We start from the raw sequence: 27,880 nt of genomic DNA on the forward strand, positions 1-27,880 counted from the left end.
TTCAATTTCTTTAACATATTTACATACAGACAATCCTCAAAGTAGTCAAATTCACATTTCATCAATTAAATCGATTTGTTTTGTACAAGCAATATAACTATATTTTATGTGGGAATTATCAAAAGGAGAATATTTGGTGTCTTGAACATAGAGTGATTTTTTTTTCCTTTTGATAAATGTTACAAGTTATTCTCAGTCTGGAAACATAATGCAATAATTAACTATATAGCACATGTACCAAAGCTATTCAAAACTATATTTTATATATTGCTTTCATTGTAGAGTGATTCTTAAACCTGTGCAATATGTGTAGTTTGAGATTTTCCAGTTACCAACTTGACAATATTTTATATTGTGGTAATTTGATATGACAGTCGTAATAACCATTTCTCTATTTTTGGTAGGTAGGGTTCTATTGGGACTATCATTAAATAACACGTCATAAAACTGTTAAACAGGTATTTTTCATAACACGCACATATCTGAGATTACCTGTTATTATATGTAAATTTATGAAGAAAAAAACCTGATTGTTTAGTACTGTACAGAATTAAATAAGTAAAAATTGATCTTTAATAATGTTTTGGGATAATTTCAATAGAAATGAGTAAATCATGTTGGGATTGGTCGAGAGAAAAAAGGCCTTATTTAGGTATGCGATAGAGATGACAGCTTACTCCTTTAAAAAGTGATTATTAAACATAGTTTTCTTTTGTACCAAAAATATTTCAATTTCACATACGCAACTTTTATATTCATGTCTAAAGTGAAATAGAAGAAATAGGTGTTCGCTAATCGCTAAATATACTCTATCGTAATATAGAATCCGTCCATTATCCCAATATTCAAAATGATAAATAGTAAATAAAAAATATATTACTATAATAACCAGATCGCACGTCACAATTTTCATCTTCCAGAATAATTTGTTCATAAAAATAGATCGTGAATTTGTAGTCACGAGTGTTTTCATTGATAAAAATTAAAATTGATTGAAGTAAAACACAAAAATGCAGTTGTGAGGATTACATTGGTGGCGATAATAGAGAGTGGATTTCAATATACAAGTCATACAACTATTAAGTCTAATACTTTGATTCCAAGCAATACATATAAAAGGGAAGGTACCATTATTTGAAGGTATTACATATTTTGGAAGAAACTGTTTTTTACTTCAAATTAATTGATTATTTTTTTATGTGATCTCTTCTCCATATATTATTTTGAATTGTCTAAATTTTTTACAATTATCGATAGTTTTGTAAAAAAATTGTTGAAGGGACCAGAACTCCATAATTTTTTTCAGAATTATGACAATATTTTAAATTATCATTGTTCTAACAAAGGAGTTTTTACTGCATGTCAATGTGAGGGATCAGGGGATTTGATTGGCTCAAAATACTTATGAAAATTTTAAATCAACTCAATACTAAAATCAGGTGATCTTTTGAAAAAACATAGAAAATTTACCTTGCCAAATTTGACAAATCATTACATAATTTTGTAAGGACCTTATATATATTAAGATGCACTATATTATTATTTCTTTTTGCTTCAGATCTTTCTACATTTTGTTGTTGTTTAAATAGGATAGAAGGCCTCGTGGGGGCGACGTACACAAACACAAACACACACTTCCGCCTAGTTGCGTGGAAATTATGTGACAATTCACAAATTAATGGCTTAGGTCAGGCTCATACAAAGATGTAGCTCGGATGTTCTTTGGAGAATGAATTGCACATCAGCTTTTGATTTGCAGAGCAGATTGAAAATTATTTTAAAATGCCATGAAATGAAAATGCGAGTTTAAGACACAATTTGAACCTGTCGGATAGTACAGATGAAACAGACAAAAAAAAAATGAATTGATCAAATGAATGCCTTACATTCCTATCTATAGATATATTCATGATTTTCTTAAGTTTTAGTTTTTAATACTGACTGCATGATGTGAATAAAAAAAATTAGATAAAACTCATTTACTGACGGGACAGGCGTGTCATATTTTTTCTCTCTATGCGTTTAGTTTGTTAACATCTTTAACCACCATAGCAAGAAATAGACTGCAGCGATTATTAAAAAAATTTATTGACACATTTCGGAAGGGTGTTTTTTTACACCTATGGACCGCTGGCGACAGGATTTGATAATTGTGTACATATATTACAGACTAACAAAGAAATTGGTACATAATATTCATATAAAAATATTACATAATTCCTTCTTTTCTGATTTTGAAATGAGGCCGGCGCAGAAGGTTAAAATACACTTCCCGTCCTTAAGCTCGGATCGACCGAACGGGTAAAAACACCTTTCCCGTCCTAAGTGTGTTGACAACAAAATATGCTGTGACATGTATATTTCCCGATATGTTAACAATTTTTAATTTTAATGACAAGTAGTGTGTGAACGGGCATCATTTAAACAGCCAACATGGTATGAGCGTAACCATATCCGGTGAAATGTTGACCTATATCTTCCAAGCAACTGAAGTCGGGGGATTCTAGATAATATAACCTCTACACTTTACATTTGTCAATTGAAACTGGTATCCATGTCCACTGAACTGGAAAGGCGGTCAGACTCGGAGGTGTAGTCGTTTGTGGCGCTGGAGTTGGTGGTCGCGTCCAGGTGGGAGTAGGGGTCCTGCTGCGAGGGGCTGCGGCCCCCCGAGGGCGGGAGGGAGGAGCCCCCCGCGGCCTCCGCCGCGATGCGCTCTGCGTACTCTTTGTCCGACTTGTCCAGGAAGTTGATGATCTTCTCCGTGATCTTGACGTGGGCCACGCTGGCCGCTTCCGCCTGTTAAAGGAAAGAATTGCCAATTAACTCATTGTTTGCGGGAAATGCTTAAAAGCATCTTTTATATACTTTCGGTAGAGAGCGGGAGACGCTTATAAGCGCTATATTTGCTTACTTTTAGTAGAGCGCGAGATGCCAAAAATCAGAATAGTACAGATCAGAATTGGGTTTGCGGTTACTTGTAGATTGATATACTAATTAGGGTCGGTGTTGATGAAAAACCCGCCCGCCAAAAACATATTAACACATTTCAGAAGGAGATTTTTTACGCCTGCGGACCGCTGGCGATGGGATTTGATTGTTTTACGTTTCTATATACAGGACCAATCTGCCGATGGTTTTGCCTGGAGGAAGAGCTACCACTATGCTGAACAATATCACGCTAGATATTGATATGTTCCATGTGTCTGAGGGCGTATTCCGAAGCGGGTTTCTTCTACATCTTTAACCTTTCCCTTACGGTGCTAAAAAACTTCCGCATGTTACGGTGTTGTATTTTGTACACCATATGAAAATGTGATTTAAAAATGTGAATATTCCTAATTGTTGCTTTTATTGACCATAGTTGGTAATTATCTGAAAATGAGAAAAAAATATAACGTGAGTAGCCGCTATTGCCAGCATATGCGACATGACCGTAACGTACGACGATCTGAGAACTACTGATGCTGCTAAACACGCTACGACATGCGCGTATACGCAAAGAACGGCACGCACGTACACACTGAAAAACGTTAGTGTATTGGTGATTTTATCCCCCATTTTTTCATAAATTATTAATTTCCATTGCTCCCAATGAGTAACTTTATATTGTTATACTTTTATGTAATACGTAATTTATATTATAGAGGAATACAAAAATTCTGAGCCCGTATCTATTATATTTTATATTGATATTCTCATTTTTGAAGTCAAGTTGTAGTAAATACATATCACCAGGAGGGAAAGGTTAACAAGAGTCTTCTTACTTACTTTTCGATGTATACACCTTTGATGTTAGTTTTTTTTTTACATATGTATAGATTATTGCATAACTTTATTTTTATTTATTTATTTAATATATTTACATTTTTAAGCACAACATAATACATTTTCTAAACATTAATACAAATGGCAAGCTATTAGTTTTAGATTCTCCAAAAAAGAGACTGAGCTCTTGTGCTTGGAGAGGGACTTACACTCATGAAACATTAAACCATGGTTTAATGTTTTATATAATTAATGGTATAATTTCAAGATTTATATGTAATGGGCATTAATTTTTTTCTTAAGAATTTTTATATCTTCTATGTTTTAAATTTCTTTAGGGAGTTTATTGATAAGATTTAACCCCTACACCTATGGAGGGGGATTTTACAATTATTGTTAGTTAAATAAAGTTCTGTTTGTTGTTAAGATGGTATTGGTTGTGCACTCACGCTGGCTGTCAGGTTGAGGAAGCTGTAGTACTTGCGCAGCACGAGCAGCATCTCCTGGAAGGAGGCGCGCGGGAGCATGTTGCGCACGCGCGCCTCGTACTCGCGGCTCTGCGAGACCACGTGGCCCAGCAGCAGCACAACGTACGAGCCCACCATCGTGTGCTCCATGTGCGTACCCGCCTTCTGCAGCACTGCAAACACCAACCGGACATTTATTTATTGGAAAACCAACATAATATTAAAAAAAATTAATATATATATATATATATATATATATATATATATATATATATATATATATATATATATATATATATATATATATATATATATATATATATATATATATATATATATATATATATATATATATATCGTACTCATACAGGAGAAAGTGACCAAGTGCATTGTTTAACAAAAACGTGTTCATTGACTATTTGATATTTTACTAGCTTAATATTGCCCTGAAAAAATCCCAAAGGATTTAAAACTTGGAAGTATAATATATTAACTTGTTGAAAATGACTAACTGCATTGATGTTTATTTTCTTGCCAAGCAAAAGTGACTTAAATGGCCCTCCTGAACATTTTACGTTTTGTTAGATGGTCACTTTCTCCTGTACGACTACGATATAATAATATAACTTGCATTTCTTAATCAAATAGTTTAGTGTAGAAAACTTACATTTTTCAACTGTTTCCTCTATGCACTCGTCATACGATCTATTTTTCTTTTCTTTGGGTTCATCCTCCTTCACTTTCTCACCATCCAAAATGGCATCTGTGTTTTTCTCAACCAACCTGCAAAATACCGATCAAATTTGTTAGTTACAGAAAACTTTAAAACTTTTGAATTAAAGATTATTATATCATTATATTGTGTCGGGTTGTGGTACCGTGGTTAGTGTTGCGGACTCTCGAGTCAGAGTTTCTCGGTTCGAACCCGCTTTATCACAATAGGTATCAAACCTATTTCTAATAATGAACCGCTTAGGCTCACAGATATAGAATGAAATTGAAGTATTTTTGTAAAATAATAAAAACACAAATATTTCACTTAAAAAAAAAAAAATTAAATATTATTTAGCCATATCCACTCCCTATGTGGGGCATATGGAGTCCACAAACTGTCTCCAGGCCTTTCTGTCGGCTGCCAACTCCCTCGCCAACGCCAACTGCCGACGAATTGTCAGCAGTGGTCGTCCTGGGCAGCGCAAACATGATGCTTTGTAAAAGAGGCAAGCTTGATGGCGGCTTTCGGTAGGCATGCGGAGTACATGGTCCCATTTGCCCCGTCCTGCGCCTTATCTCTTCATTCCTCACAAAGTCAAACCACCGCACGCCTAAACTTCTTCGCAGACCCCTGTTCTCAAAACTAAGTACACGGCTGCTCTGGGCCCTTGTCGCCTTGCCTTGCCTTACACATCGCTCGCGGCGAGCATCACCGAGCATCGGAAACTATGGATGGAGCGCTCGGCTCGCTGTACTGACTGCCTGAATGCTCGCATCGTAACGTGTTACATTGCGAAGAAATGTCCGGTCAGTCTTCACCTTAAGGTTTCACAGCTGTATAAGAGAATAAGGAGCAATGCAGGCATTGTATAGGCGGCATTTGGTCTTCACCTAGTATAAATCGAATATCTTCTTCTTCTTTCTGTGCCACTTCTAACGAAGATCGGCGATCATCATGGCTATCTTCACTTTTGATGCTGCAGCTCGGAACAGAGATTTGGTGCACCAAATTGAATATAATATTTAGAAATGTGTAGATGCTAACCTGGCCAGCTCTTCTCTCTTGTAGAAGTGATCGATGAGCGCTTGAAGCGCGGGCTTATTGCAAGTGAAGACAGCCTCGTGATCAGCCGGCGCCTTGGCCTCCACCAGCAGCTTGATATTAGCCGAGTTGTTCTGCATCAAGTTGATCAAAAGCAAAAGGACCTGTGGCAAAAAGATGACACGATCATAAGAAGTCTTACTATCAAATCTATCATTTAAGAAGTTGCCCTATAACCCTGATAGTACAAATACAATACTACCAATCAAGCATGCTTAACACGCTGTTTGCGGGAAACACTTAAAAGCGTCTTTTACACACTATTGGTAGAGAGCGGGAGATGCTTATCAGCATTATTTTTGCTTACTTTTGGTAGAGCGTGAGAGGGCAAAAAACATTGTACAGATTGGAATTGGGTTTACAGTTACTTGTGATTACAAAGTATACTGATGGTCAGGCGGCAGACTGTCAGACTATAATTAGGGTCGGGATTAATAAAAAAACCGCAAACCGAAAATAATGTGTTAATAGGTTGTTTACAGTAAGGTTTGTTAAAGAAATGTAATTCGACGCGGGCGATACTAGATCGCATCGAAACAATGATGAAAGAAAATAATCTATAGTATTTTTGTATCACAGTGACATTTATCTGCTACACAGCAAAGCAAACATAACAAGAAATTAGACACTCAACATAACATAACAAGGAATTAGACAGTCATAAATCAAACCCTGAACAGGGCAACAGGTTGTTGCCGAAACTAGTTAATAAAAATGTGAGTGGATCAAAAAACAAAGTCTTTTTATTTCTCAAAATAATATTTCAATATGATCCACAAAGTTAATGGTTTCAATATTCAAAACAGAAAATAGACGTTTAAGATGTGTTTTTTGTGAAGTTGAAGGTGACCGAAATGCATAAAAATGTACACACCGCCGGAACATAAGGTTTCCAAATATGTGGACACCGTAAACAATGTGTTAAATTCTGAAGATGACTCCAGGGGTGTAGGTCAAAATGAATAATGTAGTGTACTCACGCAAACACTGAATTCGAAGTTATTTTGTTCTGGTATATAGTTAGGAGCCTGGAGTAGGAGGTGCAAACTGGATTCAATGATCCCGGGCCGTTCTCCTATTACTGCCGCGCCGCTCGCTAAAAGAAAAAAACAAAAAGTTGATATGTTGCATTTGTTTAAGAAGAATAAGATATAATTTATTAGTGGCCATTTGAAGATTTTGTATGGAGGACAACGAAAGGCCAATCCACATTTTCTATAAACGAAGTCACATCCTTGGAGGACCACTACTGGACTCCGAGAAGGTGAAGCTCCTACCACTAAGACAGGTTGTGAGTTACATGACACACAGTCTTGAGAGTGAGTTGTGATACAGAGGGAGGTCACAATAGACCTAATATGGTCGCAGTGACCGAGCAGACATATATTTGGTAACTAGCTAACTAATCATCACGCCCCTTCCCCGCAGGAGTAGTCACAGGGAAAAGAACGCCACACTAATTTGTCTTTGTAAACAATCTTAACCTCTTCCACATTCATGAATCTTCTCATATTTTTTTAAACCCTTATCTGCACCCTTATCTGCACCCGATGGTGCATAGGGCACTGCATCATATAAATGTAGGGTTATCGTGATCATTAACACATGAAGGAAAGGTGATAAGCCATCCGTTTCAGGTACCAGTCCAGGGTAATATTGAATAAATATTATGAAAAAATCACTTATATTTATTTGACCTCCAATGGGAATCAAATAATAAGTAACTAAACATGCTAACCATTACACCATGGATGTGGATATTACTATCCAGAATTGTGTCGGGTTGTGGTCCCGTGGTTAGTGTCACGGACTCTTGAGTCAGAGTTTCTCGGTTTGAACCCACTCTACCACAATTTGATACCTATTTCTAATAATGAGTCGCTTAGGCTCACAGAAAAAGTATGAAATTGAAGTATTTTTGTATCGGATTGTGGTCCCGTGGTTAGTGTCGCGGACTCTTGAGTCAGAGTTTCTCGGTTTGATCCCACTCTAACACAATTAGATACCTATTACTAATAATCAGCTCCTCAGGCTCACAGAAATAGTATGAAATTGAAGTATTTTTAAATAATGAAAACCACAAATATTTCTCTTAATTAAAAAAAGTGTTTTCTTTTATGTTTGATAAAAGTGTATAGAGAGTTATTATTGAGGGCATCAACCCCTCATGTCTCTTCTTCCAACCCCGAGGATTCCGGCGCCCCGGAAGGCCGCTGTCGACCATTCACCGACTAAACTCAGCGGAACTTCGAGACGCTGGACTGACCTGGGAGGAAGCCAAGGAGATGGCGCGTGACAGAGTGACTTGGAGACGTGTCGTGTTGGCCATGTGCTCCACCTAGGGAGCAAACATGGAAAGAAGAAAAGTGTACTCACACTTGGAGCTGAAGGGGTGCGTCAGGTTGACGAGCACCTTGAGCGTGGGCAGCAGGGCGTCGCGCACCGTGGCCCCCGTGGAGTGATGGCCCCCGCTGGTGGGGTACAGCGGGATCTCGCGGTCGCACAGCCGGAACAGCCCCACTAGCGTGTCGATGGCCAGGCCGCCCTTCCAGTTCACGAGATGCGTCTGGTTCTCCTCGTTCTGCTGGGTCACCTGGCAATGAGAAAAAAATATTGTCAGCTCCGCAAATTCAAACCCTTATCCACACCCAGTGGTGTATAGGGCACTTAATCATATACACACGGTCTATCTCGATATTTTCCACGGTTTTATCGACATTTTCGATGACAAGACTGCCAGAGCGTGATGCATCATTCATATCCACTACTTTCATTCATTTCAAACCCTTATCCGCACCCTAATGATGCATAGGGCACTGCACCATATAAACACAGTGTTATCTTGATCGTTAACACATGAAGAAAAGGTGATCAGCTCTCCGCTTCAGGTACCAGTCCAGGGTAATATGGAATAAATATTAGAGTGAAAAAAAATCATTTATAGTTATTTGACTCCCCTGGGAATCGAACCCGGGACCTCCAGAACGGTAGCCGAGTGTGCTGACCATTACACTACGGAGGCCTCCGTATATCCACTACACCGGAACATAATCGCTCGAACCACTGTTATGCAGCACGAACCAAAAGAGTATCAGCCTCCTTTACATCGCATTTTTTTTTGGTCGTTTTTGACGCGTTTTTTCTCTTTCAGGTAGTAAAAATGTACAATATGGCAAATTTTTCGAAATTGAGACCTCCATATTCGAACGCACTAAAAAAAGGGCGCAAAATACGAAATAACTTTTTCCCCAACCTAATATTAGAGTGAAAAAAAATCACTTATTATATATTGCAGTAGTTTTATGTTGTGCGATGGGGAAGAGAAAGAAGATGTTTCTGGAGAGATCATGTGGGAAGAGCAAGTTCAGATCGAGTGGTGAGGATTGCAGCGGACAGCAGCATAGGCGGGACCCCCAGGAAGACTGCCAAACGATGGAAGGATAGCTGGTCTTCCACCTCCCAGGAGCGGACCGGAGAATGACAGGACCTAGTCCTAAATGAAGAAGATTTCATATTGCACAACTCACATTTTCCAGCACCCTCATGCAGCGGTCGACCTTGCGGAGCAGGTCCAGCAGCTGGGGCGACCACTCCACGCCATAGTCCCCGATGGTGGCGCAGCAGTCGCAGATGGTGCTGAGGATGTGGTCCACGCCGCCCAGGGTGCGCAGTTCCTCCTTGAACCACTCCCCCGCGCGCTTCGACGTCAGGCTGAGCAGCGTCTCCATGGCCAGGTGGCCCACCTGGACAGAATGAGACAATAATTAACCTCTAACTTTGAGTTCAAGGGGTCTTTTTTTTATTTTTTTTATTTATTTCATATTTTGTCCGTCTCTGTAGTGTAATGGTCAGCACGCTCACCGCTCGCAAAAATCCACCGATAATGTTATTCTTATTATAATTAGTAATGAATGAAAGTAATGTTTGTGGTTGGGTTTTGAATCGAATCCGGGAGCGTGCTGACCATTACACTATGGAGGCGGACAAAAAAAGTATTGAAGTCATATATCGTAGCTCATAACTCTCCGCCATATTAGATATAGATTCCACGTCCTACTCAGCGCATGGCCGTGCTGCGACTGACGGGCGCGCGGAGGCCATCTGATACGCCGGATATCGGATCAAAAGAAAGCGAAGTAATCTTACTTGTTAAAACATATCGCTCACTCCTTTCAACGTCATATATCAAAAATCGACAATTTTCAGTTGTGCATGTTTTCGGAATGCCCAGAAAATGTACTATATCCCAGCAAAAGTAGCATATTTTTAACTTAACATTTACCCGCCACAGGGCACAAAGTGTTATTTTTGCATTTTAAGGTATTTTTTTATTATTTTTAAATATCCTATTTTTCAAATGGAGAAAAAACCTTCAGGTTTTACCTAAAAAGATCTGTTGCACAGTAAAAAGTTCAATAAGTGGCTTGATAATTTATTTTTAATACATTTTATTATATTTTTAAACTTTAAAAACGATCCTGAAATTCCTGAAAAATCAAGTTTTTTCATTTATGACGTTGTTGAAAGGAGTGAGCGATATATGATTGCATGGAGCAACTTATGAACTGGTCTTTCAGAAGAGTCTTACATATGAGATATTAAATGAAACTTCAAAAGGCAGATAAAACGGGGCATATTACACTACCAAATACAGCAAAAAAACTTTTGCCTTCCTTTAATTCATATTTCACTTTCAATTTAAAATGCAACAATTTCATTCGGTTAGCATTTTAATCACAAACAAAAAGTATTTACCGTTATGTTATCCAGATCCAGGTGTTTAGCTTTATCTTGGTTTTTGATTTCCGCACACAGTTCCCGTACTCTCTCCTTGTTCTTGGCTAATTGCACCGAGGTCAGTCCGCAGTCATCAAGCGCATCCCTGAGGTAATAGATACGTTACAACATATTCCCAGACACATGCATCATATCGTGGGTATACTGGCAAAAAACGTTAACTGTGATATCCCTGTTATTTAAAGCCTTTAGACTGAATAAAATACAGTGAAACCTCTATCTATCGTTTTTAGAGGGACCTATTGAAATTAACTATGAATGCGGGAAAACAATGAAAGCGGGATTAAGAAGTTTATACACAAAGAGATGCTATCGAGTGAAGATACCATCCTTCCAATCTGAATAACCATTGGTAGGCTCAAATTCTAAGAGGAATACAACGTTTAGATGTAAATAAATGTATTTATTTAAAAAAAAATTGTTTTATTTCCGTAAGTCAACAGTATATTTTCATCTTTGCAAATATACTTTTTTCGCCATTGAATGTGCGAAGAAGAAAGTTTTCAAACACACAAGGAGTGTGCATGCTTCTGAAAATAAAGGTACAGGCAGCAGCTCCTCTTCATCATAATTGACCTCTCCTGCTGTATATACCTTGCATAGGTATTCGTAGGTTTCGATAGTTTCTACCCCACACGTTGGAATATTGTCATCGAATGTAACAACATTGAGGAGAATGTAAAAAAAACAGCCAAAATATATCAAATATGCAGCGTAATTCTAACGATGAATGCGGTAAAATGGTGATAGAGAAACGATCAATGCGATCTATTTTTGTACGAAATGCATTCGGGGTAGAAGAAATAAACGACACGTCCGGGAAAACGATTATTTGAGGAACGATAGATAGAGGTTTCTCTGTACCTGCTATTAAACTAAAAGTTGAATTTACTTTTAAAACCACATATGACATTTCAAACAACTTAGTGTAAATACACTGCCAGTTTATAGAACTTTGAAAACTTTATAGTATGCATCATTAAGTCAGCCAGTACACCAACAATATTATGCAACGGATATTGTAAATGGATTAATGAAATTACACAATATTTCAACAAAATATTCTATTTTCTTTTTAATCAATTGTAATATTTATACTGCGCAGTGCAATTATGATTTTTTGAAATGAATTATTTCAAAAACTTATTTTTGTTTTAAAAAGAGCATAACTTGCGAAAAAATATACATGGTACTGCGCAGCAAAATATATTACTGGCAAAAATAATTAATGCACTCCAATTAAGAATATGAGATGTGGCAGGTACTATTTCATTAAAAATTGTATACCTACGTTAATATTATTTTTAGTATTGAACAAAAAACGGGAATTTGGATGGTTTTTGCAGAGCATGCATTATTATATAAGTAAGACAAATTCTGTTATATTTTAATTTTGTGCTGACATTTCTTGGTGGAATTGTATTTTATATAATAAAATGACAACTATATAGCTTTTCCCACTTTTATTAACACATTTCGGACAGGTGTTATTTACGCCTGCGGATCGCTGGCGACGGGATTTCATAATTTAAAGACCTTAACAAAGAGATTGGTACATAATATTCATACAAAAACATTAAATTATAATTCCTTCTTTTTCTGATTTCGAAATGAGGTTTGTACAGGAGGTAAAAATATCCTTCCCGTCTTTAAGCATCAATTGACCAAACGGGTAGAAATACCTTTCCCATCCTTAGTGTGTTAATTGGGCAATCAACAGAACATTACTTTTTTTATAAAAAAATATGTTTTTTTTAGAAGTCTGGGCTTACGTCTTTCAAGTGATCACTTTATACACTGAGTAACATTCACCATTATGCCAATTATTGAACATCCATATCACCTCAATTCATAATTTGCTAAACTTACTTATGTGAGACATCTGATTCCAAAAGGTTCAGCATGAGCTCCAGTGATTCCCTGTCCAGGTCCATATTCAGTCGATCTTGTGAAAGCACAAACATCACTGTGGCCGTACACAATCCCAGACTCTGAAAAAACGTAACATCAATTAATTACATTATTTTATTCGGCAGTCACCTTGTGGTAAAAGTTATCCATCTTTAATTAAAATTTTACTTGGTAACTACCAATACAGGAGGACCTCTGTAATCGGAACCCCCACTAATCCGAACACCTCTGTAATGAAGTTGTCGTTCATGATGACAATTAAAGCATTTTTAGATGAAAAATTCCAGTAAACTAGAGGTTTGGTAAATATATAATTTCCACTCCAGCTAAATTCAACAAATGTTATAAGTTATCCTTTCTCTGTAGGTCCAAAGAGCATTGCTTATATTACGAAGTTATTCACATACACTCAGCTGTTTGCTCGACACCTGAACAGTTATTTGATAGTTTGCTATAGATTGAAAGAAGCGTTTTAAATAAAAGGTAAAATAAATACCTGATCTTTGGTGGCATCGTGGAGCGCCCTGAAGAACTTGGCCACCGTCCCGTGAGCCCTGACGTGCATCCGGAAGGCGGGAGCGGTGCACTTGGAGGCGAGCGTAATGGCCGACAGGCACCGAGTAGACATCGGATTGTTGTCCTTCAAAATAAAGTCAAATTAGCTAAATAAAACAATTAGAACTATAAAAAGGTACGACCAACTTCAACCCAATGTCAGTCAGAGAAAAAAGAAAAGAAAACATTAATTTATGAATTAATTTTAAATCAAACACAGATTTTTTAAGTCTACTTAGTTGTATTTTATTAACAAAAATACATAGAAAATTATATTGTGACAATTGTTTCGCCTTGTTAGGGCATTATCAAACAAATGTGAAGATCAAATGGACTACGGTCCTTATGTAGCTATACAATTCTAAGTGACAGTTTTAACACATGCAGCAATAATTTATGGGAGACAACAGTTAACCCCATCTACATACCACTTTTTGAAGATATTTTAAACCCACCTCCAAAGAGGCTCAAACCCCTGAAACCTATTTGGACAGTGGAGGCAGACAACGCATGCCGCCTCTACGACAGCAATCCAGTGCTAAGGGTTAATGCAGACAATGTTAACTACTCATCAATTGATTGCATGATCATACATTAGATTTGAGTACATATTTTTAGTCAAGTGATAGTTCTCATGTAGTTTACAACAAATGAATAAACAATGTTGTAGCCAGTGATGTAAGTTCAATTGGGTAAAAAATACAAGAGGTCTTGGCCAAAGCATTTTTCACAATTTTGAAACTGAAATATTTACTTATTGTTCTTCTTATTCTCATCCACACCCAATGGTGCATAGGGTACTGCATCAAATTGATGCAATTTTAAAATGACCATAAATTATATGAAGGCATGGTGATCAGTCTTATGTTTCAAGTGCCAGTCCAGGGTTATATTAAATAAATATTAAGAGTGAAAAAACACATTTTTTTCAAACCCCCTTGGAAATTGAACCCTGGACCTCCAGTATAGTAGTCAAGCCTGGCATAAAGACATAAATAGCTAATATTGTTTTAAAAATTATACATACTTGTAACGCATCCAGAATATACTCCACATCGTCATTGAACTCTTGGAATTCTCCGATTTCTTGTATTTGATGCGCCTTCTTTACATTTCTTACTACAGTATAGTACTGAAAAAGAAAATAAAAAGTGAAAAATGAAGAATAAAAAAAAAACAATTTGATGCTCAGAGGAGGTAATCTTAGACTGGTTTCTACTGGTTTTTACGGATAGTTTGTTGCTTCTCCGATGCTTTAAATGGATAGAAGACTCAAAAAGGATATTTTCAGAAACTAATTTTTCTGATACAAACATTGTTATTAGTGAGTTTCTGATACTGATAAAAAAAGTTTATCGCTGAAAGTGATATATCCATTGTGGTGTTAACACCTAAAAAATAAAGCATTTCAATAATAAACAATAAAATATTCATTTCTTATTAGAAGAAAAAGTGTATTTTTTAACTTACAATATTAATTATTAAGAAAAGGTAAAGGCAGTCTTTGTTATTTTAGTTGTTCAATACTTAAGTATTGCTTTTAAACCTTACCCTTACGGTGCTAAAAACTTCCACGAGCAACGGTGATATGTATTTTGTACACCATATGTAAATGTGATTTAAAAACAGGAAAAATGTAAATATTTCTAAATGTTGCTTTTATTGACCATAGTTGAAGTTGAAATGTAACAATTTTGTAATGTTAGCTCTGGTAAGTATCTGAGAATGAGAGAAAAAATACATCGCAAGTAGCCGCCATAGCTGGTGTAGCGGCACAACCGCCGCAGAGGACAACTTGTGCGCTACTAAAGAAGATTGGCGGAAAAAGTATAAAGCCGCGTATGCAAAGCATGGCACGCAAGCACACACTGGGAACCGTTTGTGTATTGGCGATTCCATCCTCGATTTTTCAACAAATTATTTATTTCTGTCGTTGCAACTTATATTATAATACGTAATTATATTACAAAGTAATACTGAGCCCATATCTATTATGTTTTATATCAATATTCTCGTCATTAGAGTCTTATCATAGTAAATACGTTTCACCGGGAAGGAAAGGTTAAAAAAAGTTATATCTAACCTTTGATTGCATGATATTGCATGCAATTTACGAAGTTGATTGCCTTAATCGAATGAAGTACAATGAAACCTCTATCTATCGTTCCTCGAATAATTTTTTTCCCGGATGTGTCGTTTATTTCTTCTACCCCGGATTCATTTCATACAAAAATAGATCGCATTGATCGTTTCTCTATCATCATTTTATCGCATTCATCGTTTGAATTACGCTCCAAATTTGATATTTTTGACTATAAAAATTTTAAAAAGTAATCAATTGTCTTTATTTTTTTTAAATAAACCATTTTAAATACTTATCAATTGGTTTCATCGTCAATTTGTATGATACCAATTTCAGTTTGTTTTTTTGTATTTTTTTCTAAAATCAACTATTTTTGTGCAAATTTGCAAAAAAGTGCACTCGAGTTACTGGTATGTCATACAAATTGTTTTCCCGCATTCATAGTTTATTTCGATAGATCCCTTGAAAAACGATAGATAGAGGTTTCACTGTAGATAAAATTTTTTCATGAGGTTATAAATTAGTCAAATATCTACCAAGCTATTAAGAGGTACAATATAAGCGACTCACGTCTTTAGCGTTCTTGGGGCACTTGACGCTGGTGTAGGGTTCAATCTCGTCTTCGATGGATGGGTTCTTGTCCTTCTGGTATCGGGTGACCCTCGTGAGCATCCGATTCTCCTCAAACTCCTGCAGGGCGGCTTGCGCACTCGGCTCTGGTTCTGGTCTGGGAGTTTGCCCACCCTTTCCCTAGAAATGACATAAATAATGAACATAATTAATTTAGTCGGTTGAAAGAATTTGTCGCATATATGTTTATGTTTGGAATAAAATGTGTAAACAGTCCTTTTAGGCGTCTTCCTAATACAACGCGAATACGCGAACATAGTGCGAATTGACAAAGCTATCATCGCGCGATAGCAAAAATTAGGTGTCCTAATAGGTAGCCGCGCGAGTCCTTGTTCGCGTAATGTAGTTCGTTTGTCCCCGACGACGCCATGCGATTAGGACACTTATTGGGCATCAATATGTTTGATCACACAAATAGCTTATCAAAGATCTTGGTCGCGCATCAAAAATGTTGCCAATTAGAACACATATTTGAGATCTGTATGTTTAATTGCGGATTTATAGTAATAATAAAGATTTTAAGCAAAATTCGCAAACACGTGTTTGCGATGTGTTGTATAAGAACAATGCCTTAAAAATAAATAAAACTACTACTAAAAAATAGTACCAGTCATATTATTTGACTAGAATGAAAATTGTGAGTAAAACAATGAAGTAAAACAAATATATCAGTGTATATACGGAGTAATCAGGCAAATTAGCATGGTTAAATAGAAATAAAGTTATTATTCAATTGTATCTTTCTGTAACGAGTTATACACATAATGTTTACAAAATAACCGACGCAGATGCAGCAGAGGTCATTTAAAACGGCGACATATTAACAACACAAAGAAGATAAGAATGGAAAGTGAATAAATAATCATTATTAATTGCTGATAAATTTTATTAATTTCAGCAAGCTAAATACAAAATATTTCGATATTGTTACTTAAATCAGAGACGTGGCTTATGGCCGTGTTCGTACTGGGAGTGACAGAGTGATGATAGGGATCGCGCTATATCAAACCATAGTGTTTCTACAAATTCATAAACATAATTAACATGTTATGTCTTTTTGCAGAGACCCACCAAGCCAGCTTTGTGTCTTGTCGATGGAGTTCTTTTTACAATGATTAAGGAAACACTTGTTTTTATACCACTTGAGTTTTATTAAAGACTATTAGTTTCGGAAGCTAAACTTCCATCGTCAGGTCTGAATAATAACTAAAATCTAAAATATAAAATAAATAAGGAGAGGGGAAAGTTAAGGGGAGGGGGTTAGTTAAGGGGCCGAGTTTGAAAACAAAGGAGAAATGGAAAGCAAAGGTGAAGAATTTTGAAAAAATATATTATTTAATAAATTATTATTAGAATTATTGTTCTTTTTACATACGTTTTTTTACTATTTTTATCAATTTTAAATAATGTACACACAAAAAGAAATAAAAAAAATAAAAATTAAAACTTTTATACAATTTTCACAGTATTAACTCTTGATCGTTTACCCATTTTTTTATTATTTTGCCATTGGTCTATTCTATGGAGATTTTCACTTATAGAGTGCACGTTTTTGCATTTCCATTTCTTAGACATTAAAGTCTAGATACACACGCTCATTATTAGCACAAAAGCATGCTATTATTGAGCAATTGCCACTAGTAGCATGTGTGTACGTACTTTGCTAGAAAGAGTCATGCACATTTTGAGCATGCTTATTTCAAGCAAATGTAATACAGCTAGAGAGAATGCTCGGTTTTTCATCAACCCCGACCCTAATTATGGTCAGACAGTATGTCCAACCCTCAGTATACTAATCACATTCATTCATTCATTCAAACCCTTATTGTAAATTGTATATATTATTTGACATACGGTGTGATATTGAGAGCAATTAGGAGCAGTAAAATAAAAAATAAAAAAAAACATTTTAATTCAACACTTTGTTAGATGTCTATTTACTATATAAAGTTTAGTTAAGCTATTATTCATCTTCAAACTCTTATCTGTACCACAATGGTGCATAGGGCACTGCATCATATAAAGGCAGTGTTATCGTGATCGTTAACACATGAAGGAAAGGTGATCAGCCCTCCGCTTCCGGTACCAGTCGGTAATATAGAATAAATATTAGAGTGAAAAAATTACTTATATTCATTTGACCCCCCCTGTGGATCGAACCCGGGACCTCCAGTACGGTAGCCGAGCGTGCTGACCATTACACTACGGAGGCGGACTAATTACAAGTATCAGCAAACCCAATTCCCATCTGTACAATGTTTTTTCGGCGTCGTTCGCACTCTATCTAAAGTAAGCACATATAATGTTTATAAGCGTCTCCCACTCTTTACCAAAAGTATGTAAAATATGCTTTTAAGAGTTTCCCGCAAACAATGTGCTAAGCATGCTTGATTAATAGTATTGTATTTGTACTGTCAGGGTTATAGGGCAATGGTGCATTGCAACAAATTGACACAATTTTGATTTGATATTTTATTATATAAAGCAAGTCTTGCGCTTCAGGTACCAGTCCAGGATAATTTAAAATAAATATTAGCGTGAAAAAACGCTTATATCTATTTTGCCCTCCTGGGAACCCGGGTCCTCCAGCATAGTAGTTAAATATGCTAATCACTATACTATGAAAGCAGACAAAGAGATAAGATATCTAATAAATGTCAACATCATAATAAGTGAAAATGATAATCAATTTCTTTTTGATATATCTCTTTTATTAGTCACCCAATCTAGATTAAGCATAATTATAAATAAAATATCAAAACAATGTAGGTTATCTTCCAATTTTTGAAGGTCTCTCTCTGTCTTATCATTTTACATAAGTATAGTAATAACCAGACTGATCTCTGAGTTTTTTTCATTCATATAGAAATTACATCTTTGTCACGGTTATAAATTACAGTGTCAAGGACAAAATACATTGAACTGTTTTTTTTTTACAAATTATGATTTTATCATTGAATATAATTGAACAGCGTATTGTCAATGCTACAGTTGCCATTGTGTAAAAACAAGATTTTCATATATTGAGTTTTATCATTCAGAATTTGTAGCCAAGTATCGATAAAATTTGGTGTCGATAAAATAAGGTTATACGTATATCTTCTTTTTCTAATACCGATTATTGGTATACTTTGTTGATCGAGTAATTAAAAGTTATTGGGTTCATGTTTTTATAGAATCTCATAATTTGTCATTTTTAGAGTTCATTTTTATTGCACCAATCTGGAAGTCTTTCCAGATTTCTTTCTAGTATATAACTGTCATTTATGTGACAAATTGTTTTGAAAATCTATTGTATTATATTAAATCTATTGTATGATTGTCCGCCTCCGTTGTGTAATGGTCAGCACGCTCGGCTACCGTTCTGGAGGTCCCGGGTTCAATTCCCAGGAGGGGTCGAATAAATACGAGTGTTTTTTTCACTCTAATATTTATTCAACATTACCCTGGACTGGTACCTGAAGCGGGGAGGGCTGATCACCTTTCCTTCATGTGTAAATGATCAAGATAACACTACGTTTATATAACGTGGTGCCCTATGCATCATTGGCGTGCGGATAAGGGTTTTAAAAAAAATGATTTTGATGATTATTGTATGTGATGATTTTTATTTGGGGTATTCTTAATTGTTATTGTACATATTTTTGTTAATATTGTTAATGGCAGTAGCCAGAAATAAAATACAATAAAATAAAATCTATAATTTAAGATGGCTAATTGTACAAAAATAAATATTTCATTTTATCGGATATGTTTATTTCATTGTCGATCATAGTGCTTTTCCTTAACTGCGATCCCTTAGATCATTGTCCCGCAAAGTGTGTGCCGCGGCACACTGTGTGTACCGCGGTGATTAGTTGGTTTGGAAAAAGTCTAGTTTTGTGAAAATAACACAAAGCACCAAAGTTTGATTGCCTGTGCTCAGTTAAGTAGGCTTACATTTCGCATTAAACATAATATGTTTTCATTCCTTGCGCCAAAGATATTTAATTTGCTGCCCGAAACCATTAAGAGTTCTAGTAGTGATCAGGTCTTTAAGAACAGTGTCCGTCGATGGTTGCTTCGCATTGGAAGGGACAAGGTAGAAAGTGATTTGATTAATGTCCAGGTATAATTATTTTACTGTCAAACCTTTATACTGTAAATTATTATTGTATCTCCTGTATGTAATGTATACAATCTAATAATTAAAAAAAAAACTAACAAATGACAATAAAAAAAAAAAAAAAAATTCTATAAACATGTTTTATTTTAGTATTTCGGCTCAACACAGGCCATGCCTAAAGAGCCGTAATACATATAGTAAATGTAACTAACTAACTAACTGACTAACCATCACGCCGCTTCCCGCAGGGGTAGGCAGAGAGAATAGAGCGCCACACCACTCTGTCCTTGCAAACATTCTTCGCCTCTTCCACGTTCATGCATCTCCTCATACATACCCGCCGATTGTTACGACTCCTAACCTGACCACTTTCAAGTATTTGGCATACCTGATCGTGCCATGTTTTTGTATATATGAAATAAATATGTATCTATGTATCTATGAAATAAATAAATAAATAAAAATAAATAAATATGTTACCATAATATGGTAAATATGCACCTCTGAAATTTCTTAATTTGGTAGGTGTTCCTTGAATAGAAAAAGTTTGCGGAGCACTGCCTTAGATGAATGTATGGGAAAATCGATGTATGACGAAAAAAAAGATAATGTTGAAAAGGAATGTACAGTTAAGTTAGGGATGGATGGACGATTGAAAAAAGGTAATTTAAGGTGGTTTGGATATCTGAAGGGAGGGGAATAAGCGGGGCCAGAGTTTTAAAAATTGTTGGCATTTGGTCATTTATTGGGCAAACAAAGAATATGTGGTTATGGTCTTCTTCAAAACGGCACTCGCAAATGAGGGAGTCAAAGACACCATCCTAGCGAGCAGGAACCCAATTATGTACAGACTTTTAGTTGTTTTTTTGAAATTGAATGGAATTAATTTATAGTTTAATAACAAGTCTTTCTCCATTAACTTGACATTGGCAAAAGCAGTGTATTTCATATGCAACGCCATTCTATATTTAAAAAAAAGGTGGTTTGGAGATTTGGACCAAATGGATGACTAAATAGTATATTTGGCTAATGAAACGGGAGAACAGAACAAAGAGGGCCAAAAGAGACTCGACACAACCATATCAGAGCCTAAAATCTGGTCGGGTCAAATGTCTAAAATAACATTTTTAACACATTGTAGTCGGGCGCTTCGAACAATAGAGTCTAGTGTATAGCGGACGTTTTTCGCGATTAACGCAAAAATATATCGCTTTCTTGAAATTGACAGAATTTCTAAACCAAATAATATTTTCGATTGAAATTTTCAAAGAAATCATATATGACATTTGATCATCAAAAATAAATTATAATCATAATTTTTAATTAAGTATTTCAGAATTTTAGAAGCATTGTGAACTCTAAAAAATAGTCTTCCCCTCCGAGGTATCATTCCCTATACAATGCTAATATATTCAAATAATAAAATACCAAACAGTAAACAGAACAGTGCGAGCAGTATGAAAAATAGTCCAATACGTGAAATGACGCAAACTAAACTGGAGATTGAGATCGCATAAAAACTCTAGATTTCTGGCAATGCCTTTACAAGCGACACACTAGCCAATCCAGACAAGGCATCTCAAATAACGTCAACAGACTGTCGCCTTGCACCCAGGTAGCAGATTACCCTTCAACGCGTCTTATTTCACGCTGATAACAAACCCGTATATTGCCGTTTCCCGCCGATAACCGACAGTCAACAAAAACGGCATTCGCCGTGTCCCGCAGTTGACTGACAGTCTGCGAAAAACGGCAAATGACGTGTCTTGACGACAACGTGTTAAATAAGGATTTAATTTTTTTTATTAAATATACGATTTCCCAAAAATAATACATTTTTAAAAAAAATTATTCAATGCGAAAGATAATGTAGTGATTGTTAGTCATAATAATTGAGATAAGTACTTAGTTTTCATGCCGTTCAAAACATTGTATAATCTAAGGTCTTTAACCCAACACGATATCTGCACTTGGAAAATGTGAACCCGAGATGAACCCAAAGATCCGAGATACAGCAGCTGCAAGAGTGACGCCAATAATTGGATTCAATTGTGTAATACGTACCTGTATAATACAGGGTGGCACAAAATTAACCACCCTATCGGAATATATAAGTGAATTAATTAAAGTCCAGGTGTAATTACTTTATTGTAAAACCTTTATACTGTAAATTGTTATTGTATCTATCGTATGTAATGTATATAATCTAATAATAAAAAAAAAATAATAATAACAAAAAATGTATTAACATATGTACGTATTTCGGCTCAACACAGGCCATGCCTAAAGAGCCGTAATACATATAGTAAAAAAAATAAAAAATAAACGTATGTATTTATGTAATAAATAAATAAAAAATAAAAATAAATAGATGAAAATATTAAAATTTTTGCAAACCGTGTCGTACATCAATCATATTTGACATTTGTGAACTAGACAGCTGCAGTATACAAACGGATTGATAAAACGGGCACAAATGTGTATCAACACTGGCGGCAGCCACTCGACGGATATTTCCACTTAACAGAAAAAAAATTGAAGGCCCAAATAAAGATTTCCATCGCTTAAAATCATTGTTTTTTTTTTTAGTAAAATTGTAATTTAAAAACAAAATTGGATGATTATTTTGCGCCACCCTAAATCTGTTTGTATACTGCAGCTGTCTAGCTCACAAATTTTAAATGTGATTGACGTACGACGCCTTTCACAAAAATTATAACACCTTCAGATAGAGTGTTTAATTTAACTATAATTAAATTTAATTTGTAACCACACTGTATAAAGATATTTTTGTTTGTTTAAACAATGATATAATTTGGTTATTGCTGTAGTCATAATAGCAAAGCATCAACACACGGCAATGAAATTTAATAAGGTATAAAACTTTCACTATGCTGTTGCGTATGTTAAGTTATATTGGAAGCAATTATTTTACGAAAATAATAGATGCCTATTGGTCATACCAAGTAGGCTCGAATTACATAGGTACTCATGAATAATAAAAAATAAAAATTAAATTATAAATTCGCATAATCATCCATTTATGTCTTTAAATGATGTATGATTTTTTGGACTGTAATATACATTTGTTAAATTTTCTTAACACACTAAGGACGGGTGTTTTTTACAGCGCTTTTTTAGAGCGCTGGCGACAGGATTCAATAATTGTGTGCATAAAGTTAAGACCTTAACAAAGAGATTGGTACATAATATTCATATAAAAACATTAAATAATTCCTTATTTTCTGACATTGAAATGGGGCCTGCGTAGAAGGTAAAAACATCTTTCCCGTTCTTAAGCTTCAATCGACCTAAAGGGTAGGAATACCTTTCCCGTCTGAAGTGTGCTAATATTGCTTTCTACAATTATTAATATTTCTTACTACAATTGTGTAATGCAATGATTCCTAAGGGTGAAGACTGACCGGAGCATTTCGTCATAATGTAACACGTTAAGATGCGAGCATTCAGGCAGTCAGTACAGCGAGCCGAGCGCTTCATCCATAGTTTCGGATGCTCGCTGTTGCTCGCCGTGAGTGCCATGTTACGACGAAATGCTCCGGTCAGTCTCCGCCTTAAGGCAAACACTCCCCCACTAGGACAACGATTCCACGAGAGCCCCAAAATTCAATAGTAACAACATTTTGGCAATAATACAGCTATTTAAAAAAAAATGCTTAAAAATGAAGGTGCGTCTTATTTATTCCATAGCGTTTTTTAGTCTGTAAAATACGGTAATCAATCAACATAACTAATAAAACTAAAACCACTAACAGGAATACAAAATTTAAAAAAATAAATGTATTAGGAGTACACAGAAAATAACTAAACATGGGCTTGAACCAACTCAGAAGAAGAATCAGCCGTTAAGAAATTACCATCTTAGTTGCGAGTGAGCGAGGGTAGAATTCGGGTGTGTGATCTATTTAATATATATTTTTTTCCATCATTAGACCCCGGTACATAAGTCAAGCACCTCTGCGCGACAGTCGCAGAGGTGCTTCTAGAGCAATCTAGGTGACACGCATTTATAGCTACTATGGGGTGTATAGAAGTATTTACACCAAATACCTCTTCTTTTGAATAGCGGACTTCAAGATTGATTGCCATTTAGGGGATGGTGACATGCAGTCGCTTTTCATTTGTATAGGAGATAATACTTTTAATGTTGTCAACTGAAGTGTTTATTCTGCGGGAATACACTGGCAATACTAAAAGAATAGTTGCTTACAGCCCCACTGTATTCCCGGACTAAAAATTGTGCCATAATTCACGCCAATAAAAAGAACTATAGATGTTTCATATCAAGCTGAGGCACCTAAAATACTGACATATCGAGAAGTTTAATATTAGCAGCTTAAGAAGTTTATTAAATGAACAAAATTACAATTCAAAATTGAGTATATTTACACATGAGTAAGCAATACATTTGTCTGAATGCTGATGATGCATGAATACAAGTTGTATTTTAAGAATTTTATTTATTTTATATTATATATTTGTTGTCATCATTTACAAAATTGCAAGTTACAGTTACGGTAATGTATTGGAATTTAATAGAGTTTAGTGAAAAATCTAAATAAAATAAAACTTTATCTTAAATAAAACACATTTATTAAATTAGTTTACAAATTTTTGCCTTTGTCCACTGTAGATATTTTAACATAAAAAAAGAAACTGTTCATTCCTATACTGCAAAATACAAATTATAATATAGTCGAGAATGGCGAAAGAGATGTCATCTGTAGCTACAGACCAATCTGCAGGATAGAGACCAGAGAGAGAGAGAAAAGATGCGTACCGAGAAGTATTTTTGTTCTTATTTTTATAATTGCGCCATATATTTGCTTAAATACTGTAATGTAATCCTTTGAAAAAAATCAAAATTATGGAAGAAATTTTAAAGATTCGAAATAAATTTATACTCACATCATCGGCCCACTTGTGTTTGTAGAGATGTCTCTTCTTCCCGGCAGCTCCGGGCCCGTCGTTAACAAGAGACCTGCTCTTGAAGATGGAGCCCTTCTTCTTGGTGATGACCAGCTTCACGCTCGGCTTGTCCTCGGCCTCCCCGGAGGTCGGACTTCCTTCGCTCACCAGCCTCATGGGAGACTTGAACGTGTGCTTTTCCGCGTCACTCGACTTGTCTCCGGATTTCGACTCCTCCATACTTTCGCCGGGGTCTTCCGGCTCTACGCGATCGTCCTCTTCCTGCGCGGGGACATTGTCTATCACTCGGGGTAATTCACTTTCTACACTAGGTTGGGTCACTTCGGGCGGAATGTCGCAGTCCGTCCTTGCACTATGAGATTCCGGGGATAACTCGGGTACGGGTTCGGGTAGCTGCGGCGCCGCGTCGGCGGGGGTCGAGTCCGCGGCCCCGTCCCGAGGAGACTGGGCGAGATCCGATCTCTTCTTATTTTTCCTACCGTAGCTCTTGGCCGGGTTTTTATTAAACTTGGACGTGATTTCGTCGATGTAACTATTGGCGTTCTCGTTATAATTAATATTGGCCCTGTGGCGCATGGCGCGACCCGTGGGATTGTCTGACTTACTGTCGGGGTTATCCAACATCTTCGCACCGTGCACCCCGTTTCTGGAAATATCGACGGGCTTTCCCGAGTCCAGTTGCGCCAAGGTCATCTCGACGTCGTTGTCTTCGTCTTCTTCTGGAAGGGGGTCGTGTATGGCCGGGCGGGGCGGGGAGGGGCGGGGCGGGGAGGGCGGCGCGGCGGCCGGAGGGGAGGCGAGGGTGCGGTACAGCTCGTAGTTGTCGCTGCCCGGAGCGGGGGAGGCGGCGCGCGCGCCCTCCGGCTCCCTGTGCTGGTAGCGCCGGGAGGCCCGCGCGCCCCGGGAGTGGTGCCCCGTGTCGCTGTCGCTCGCCGCCGCCTCCGCCTTGTGGCCGGCTTTCTCTCCTTTGATCTTGGAGGACTTGTCTTTCCCGCCGCCGAAGCCCTTGATGATGATCTTGAGGCTCTCTTGCTTGACGAGCGGCGGCTCCGGGTCGGGCGGCCGGTCGTCTTCCGCGTCCATGCAGTGGTCGGAGAAGGAGTGGCGGTCGGCGCTCGGCGAGGTCACCACGTCCTCCGAGTCCGTGCTGAGCAGGCGCGAGGTCCCCTTGGAGATGCGCAGCACGATGGGCGGCTTGCCGTCCTTGTTGGTGGGGCTGAGCAGGCCCGGCTTCACGTAGGTGGGGCTGGCGGCCACGGCCGGGCTCACCCTGGGGGTGGCAACCTTGGCGGGCGCGGCGGGCGGCGCGGCCGGCGGCGGCGGCGGGCTGTTGCTGCGGTCCTCCGAGTAGTTGATGATCTTGTTCCGGTTCCGCACGAGGTACCTCTTGTTGGGGCTGAGGTGGGTCTTCTCCTCGACGGGCGGCTCCTCCTTCTTGACGGCCTTGGCGGCGAAGAACTTGCCCTTGGCGCTCTTGGTGGAGCGGTCGACGTGGATCTTCAGCTTGGGGATCTCCAGCTTGTCGGCGGACCGCTTGGGGGACTTCTTGGCGTAGCCGCCCGCCTTGGGCGGCTTGTCGTCCCGCCGGAAGGTGGGGCTCGGGTAGGCGGAGTGCGCGGGGGAGGGCGCGGGGGGCGGGGCCACGCTGCTCGTGGGCAGCGCCGCGTTCTCCGAAGGGTCCACATTCCGGGACTTGAAGAACTTCTTCGGTTTCGGAGGCGGGGTGTTCGCTTCTAAAGCGGGGACGGTGAGAGGACTGTTCTGATCCTGTTTCGTTTTCTTCTGGTACGAGCTAACTTCTCCGAGGAAACCTGCAAAAAAGAAACGAGATAAGAAATTTGCAACACGGTAAGAAAAAAATAAATGACATGACAGTCAATGCAAAATAATGATTCTATTATGAAAAAATATATATAAATAAAAAATATTTGAGAAAATGAAAACTGACAATAAGCTAATGGTAAGGTTAGGTAAACAAATAAAAAAAAACAAATATTTCCCCTCATCTGCTGTAGCGAATAGGAAAAGTGTGGGAAAAAAAACTTGAAAAACAGCTCCAAAAGCAAGATTTTTCTTAAAATATGAATTTGAAATCCGGATACACACTTGAAAAGTCCGCCCTGAAAGCGGGCACCTGGCAACCCGAGCTAGGAGCGAGGAGTGAGAGTATTACAGTGTTCAGTGTCGAGTAGGTACTCACTGTAGGGCGCGCTCCGGGTGGACGTGAAGCTGGTCATGCCCCACTTGCCCACGGTGGCCGTGGAGCGCGCGGCCGAGGGACAGTTGGAGTTCTCCCGGAACAGGTGCTCCAGGGGCACGGCCACGCTGCCGCCCCTGCCTCTGCCCCAGCGACTCATTCTGCGGGTACTGGCGGGCCCTTAGGACGTCGGCGGCCGCTGGCATATTACGGAGCCCCCGCGGACCAAACGTCCGGCATTGTCCGTCCGACACGACACTCGCGGCGATTGCAGTCTCTCGTCGATCTCGCTACACGATAATCGAACGACACCGATTAATTCATAACACAACCCAAATAGATAACAATACCGCCATTTTCACTTTCGGACGTATTTCGTTTTTTCGGCACTTAATCGTACACCAAATAAATGACAGTATCGAGAATCATTCGTTAGATATGAGAATCGTGTTTTTCACAATATCCGAGTGCGCGCAGTATCACTTATCATATTTGAAAACTTCAGAACGATTTGACAAACGGGGCAATGTTGTCATTTAGCTACATAACGATCGCCATTTGCATCAGGCATGAGAATGTAGAAAGCAAAGCACCGCAATGC

The 27,880-nt window shown here is 37.7% G+C and overlaps 1 protein-coding gene across 1 annotated transcript; it reads right to left on the minus strand.

Annotated features, from left to right (window-relative positions):
• wapl (cohesin release factor wings apart-like) lies at positions 1-27,880 on the minus strand. Its single transcript, XM_088264173.1, has 14 exons — positions 27,283-27,880; positions 25,062-26,893; positions 15,968-16,147; positions 14,342-14,446; positions 13,256-13,399; positions 12,718-12,839; positions 10,807-10,933; positions 9,579-9,794; positions 8,428-8,644; positions 7,032-7,147; positions 5,995-6,155; positions 4,903-5,018; positions 4,218-4,408; positions 1-2,799 (listed from the first exon to the last, which is right to left on the minus strand). Exons 1-14 carry the CDS (start codon positions 27,437-27,439, stop codon positions 2,536-2,538), a joined length of 3,948 nt encoding a protein of 1,315 aa, XP_088120299.1. The 5' UTR covers positions 27,440-27,880; the 3' UTR covers positions 1-2,535.

Source organism: Brachycentrus maculatus, unplaced genomic scaffold (genome assembly GCF_059751285.1).
Source record: "Brachycentrus maculatus isolate JH-2025_06_01 unplaced genomic scaffold, ASM5975128v1 h1tg000218l, whole genome shotgun sequence".
Taxonomy (NCBI): Eukaryota; Metazoa; Arthropoda; class Insecta; order Trichoptera; family Brachycentridae; genus Brachycentrus; species Brachycentrus maculatus.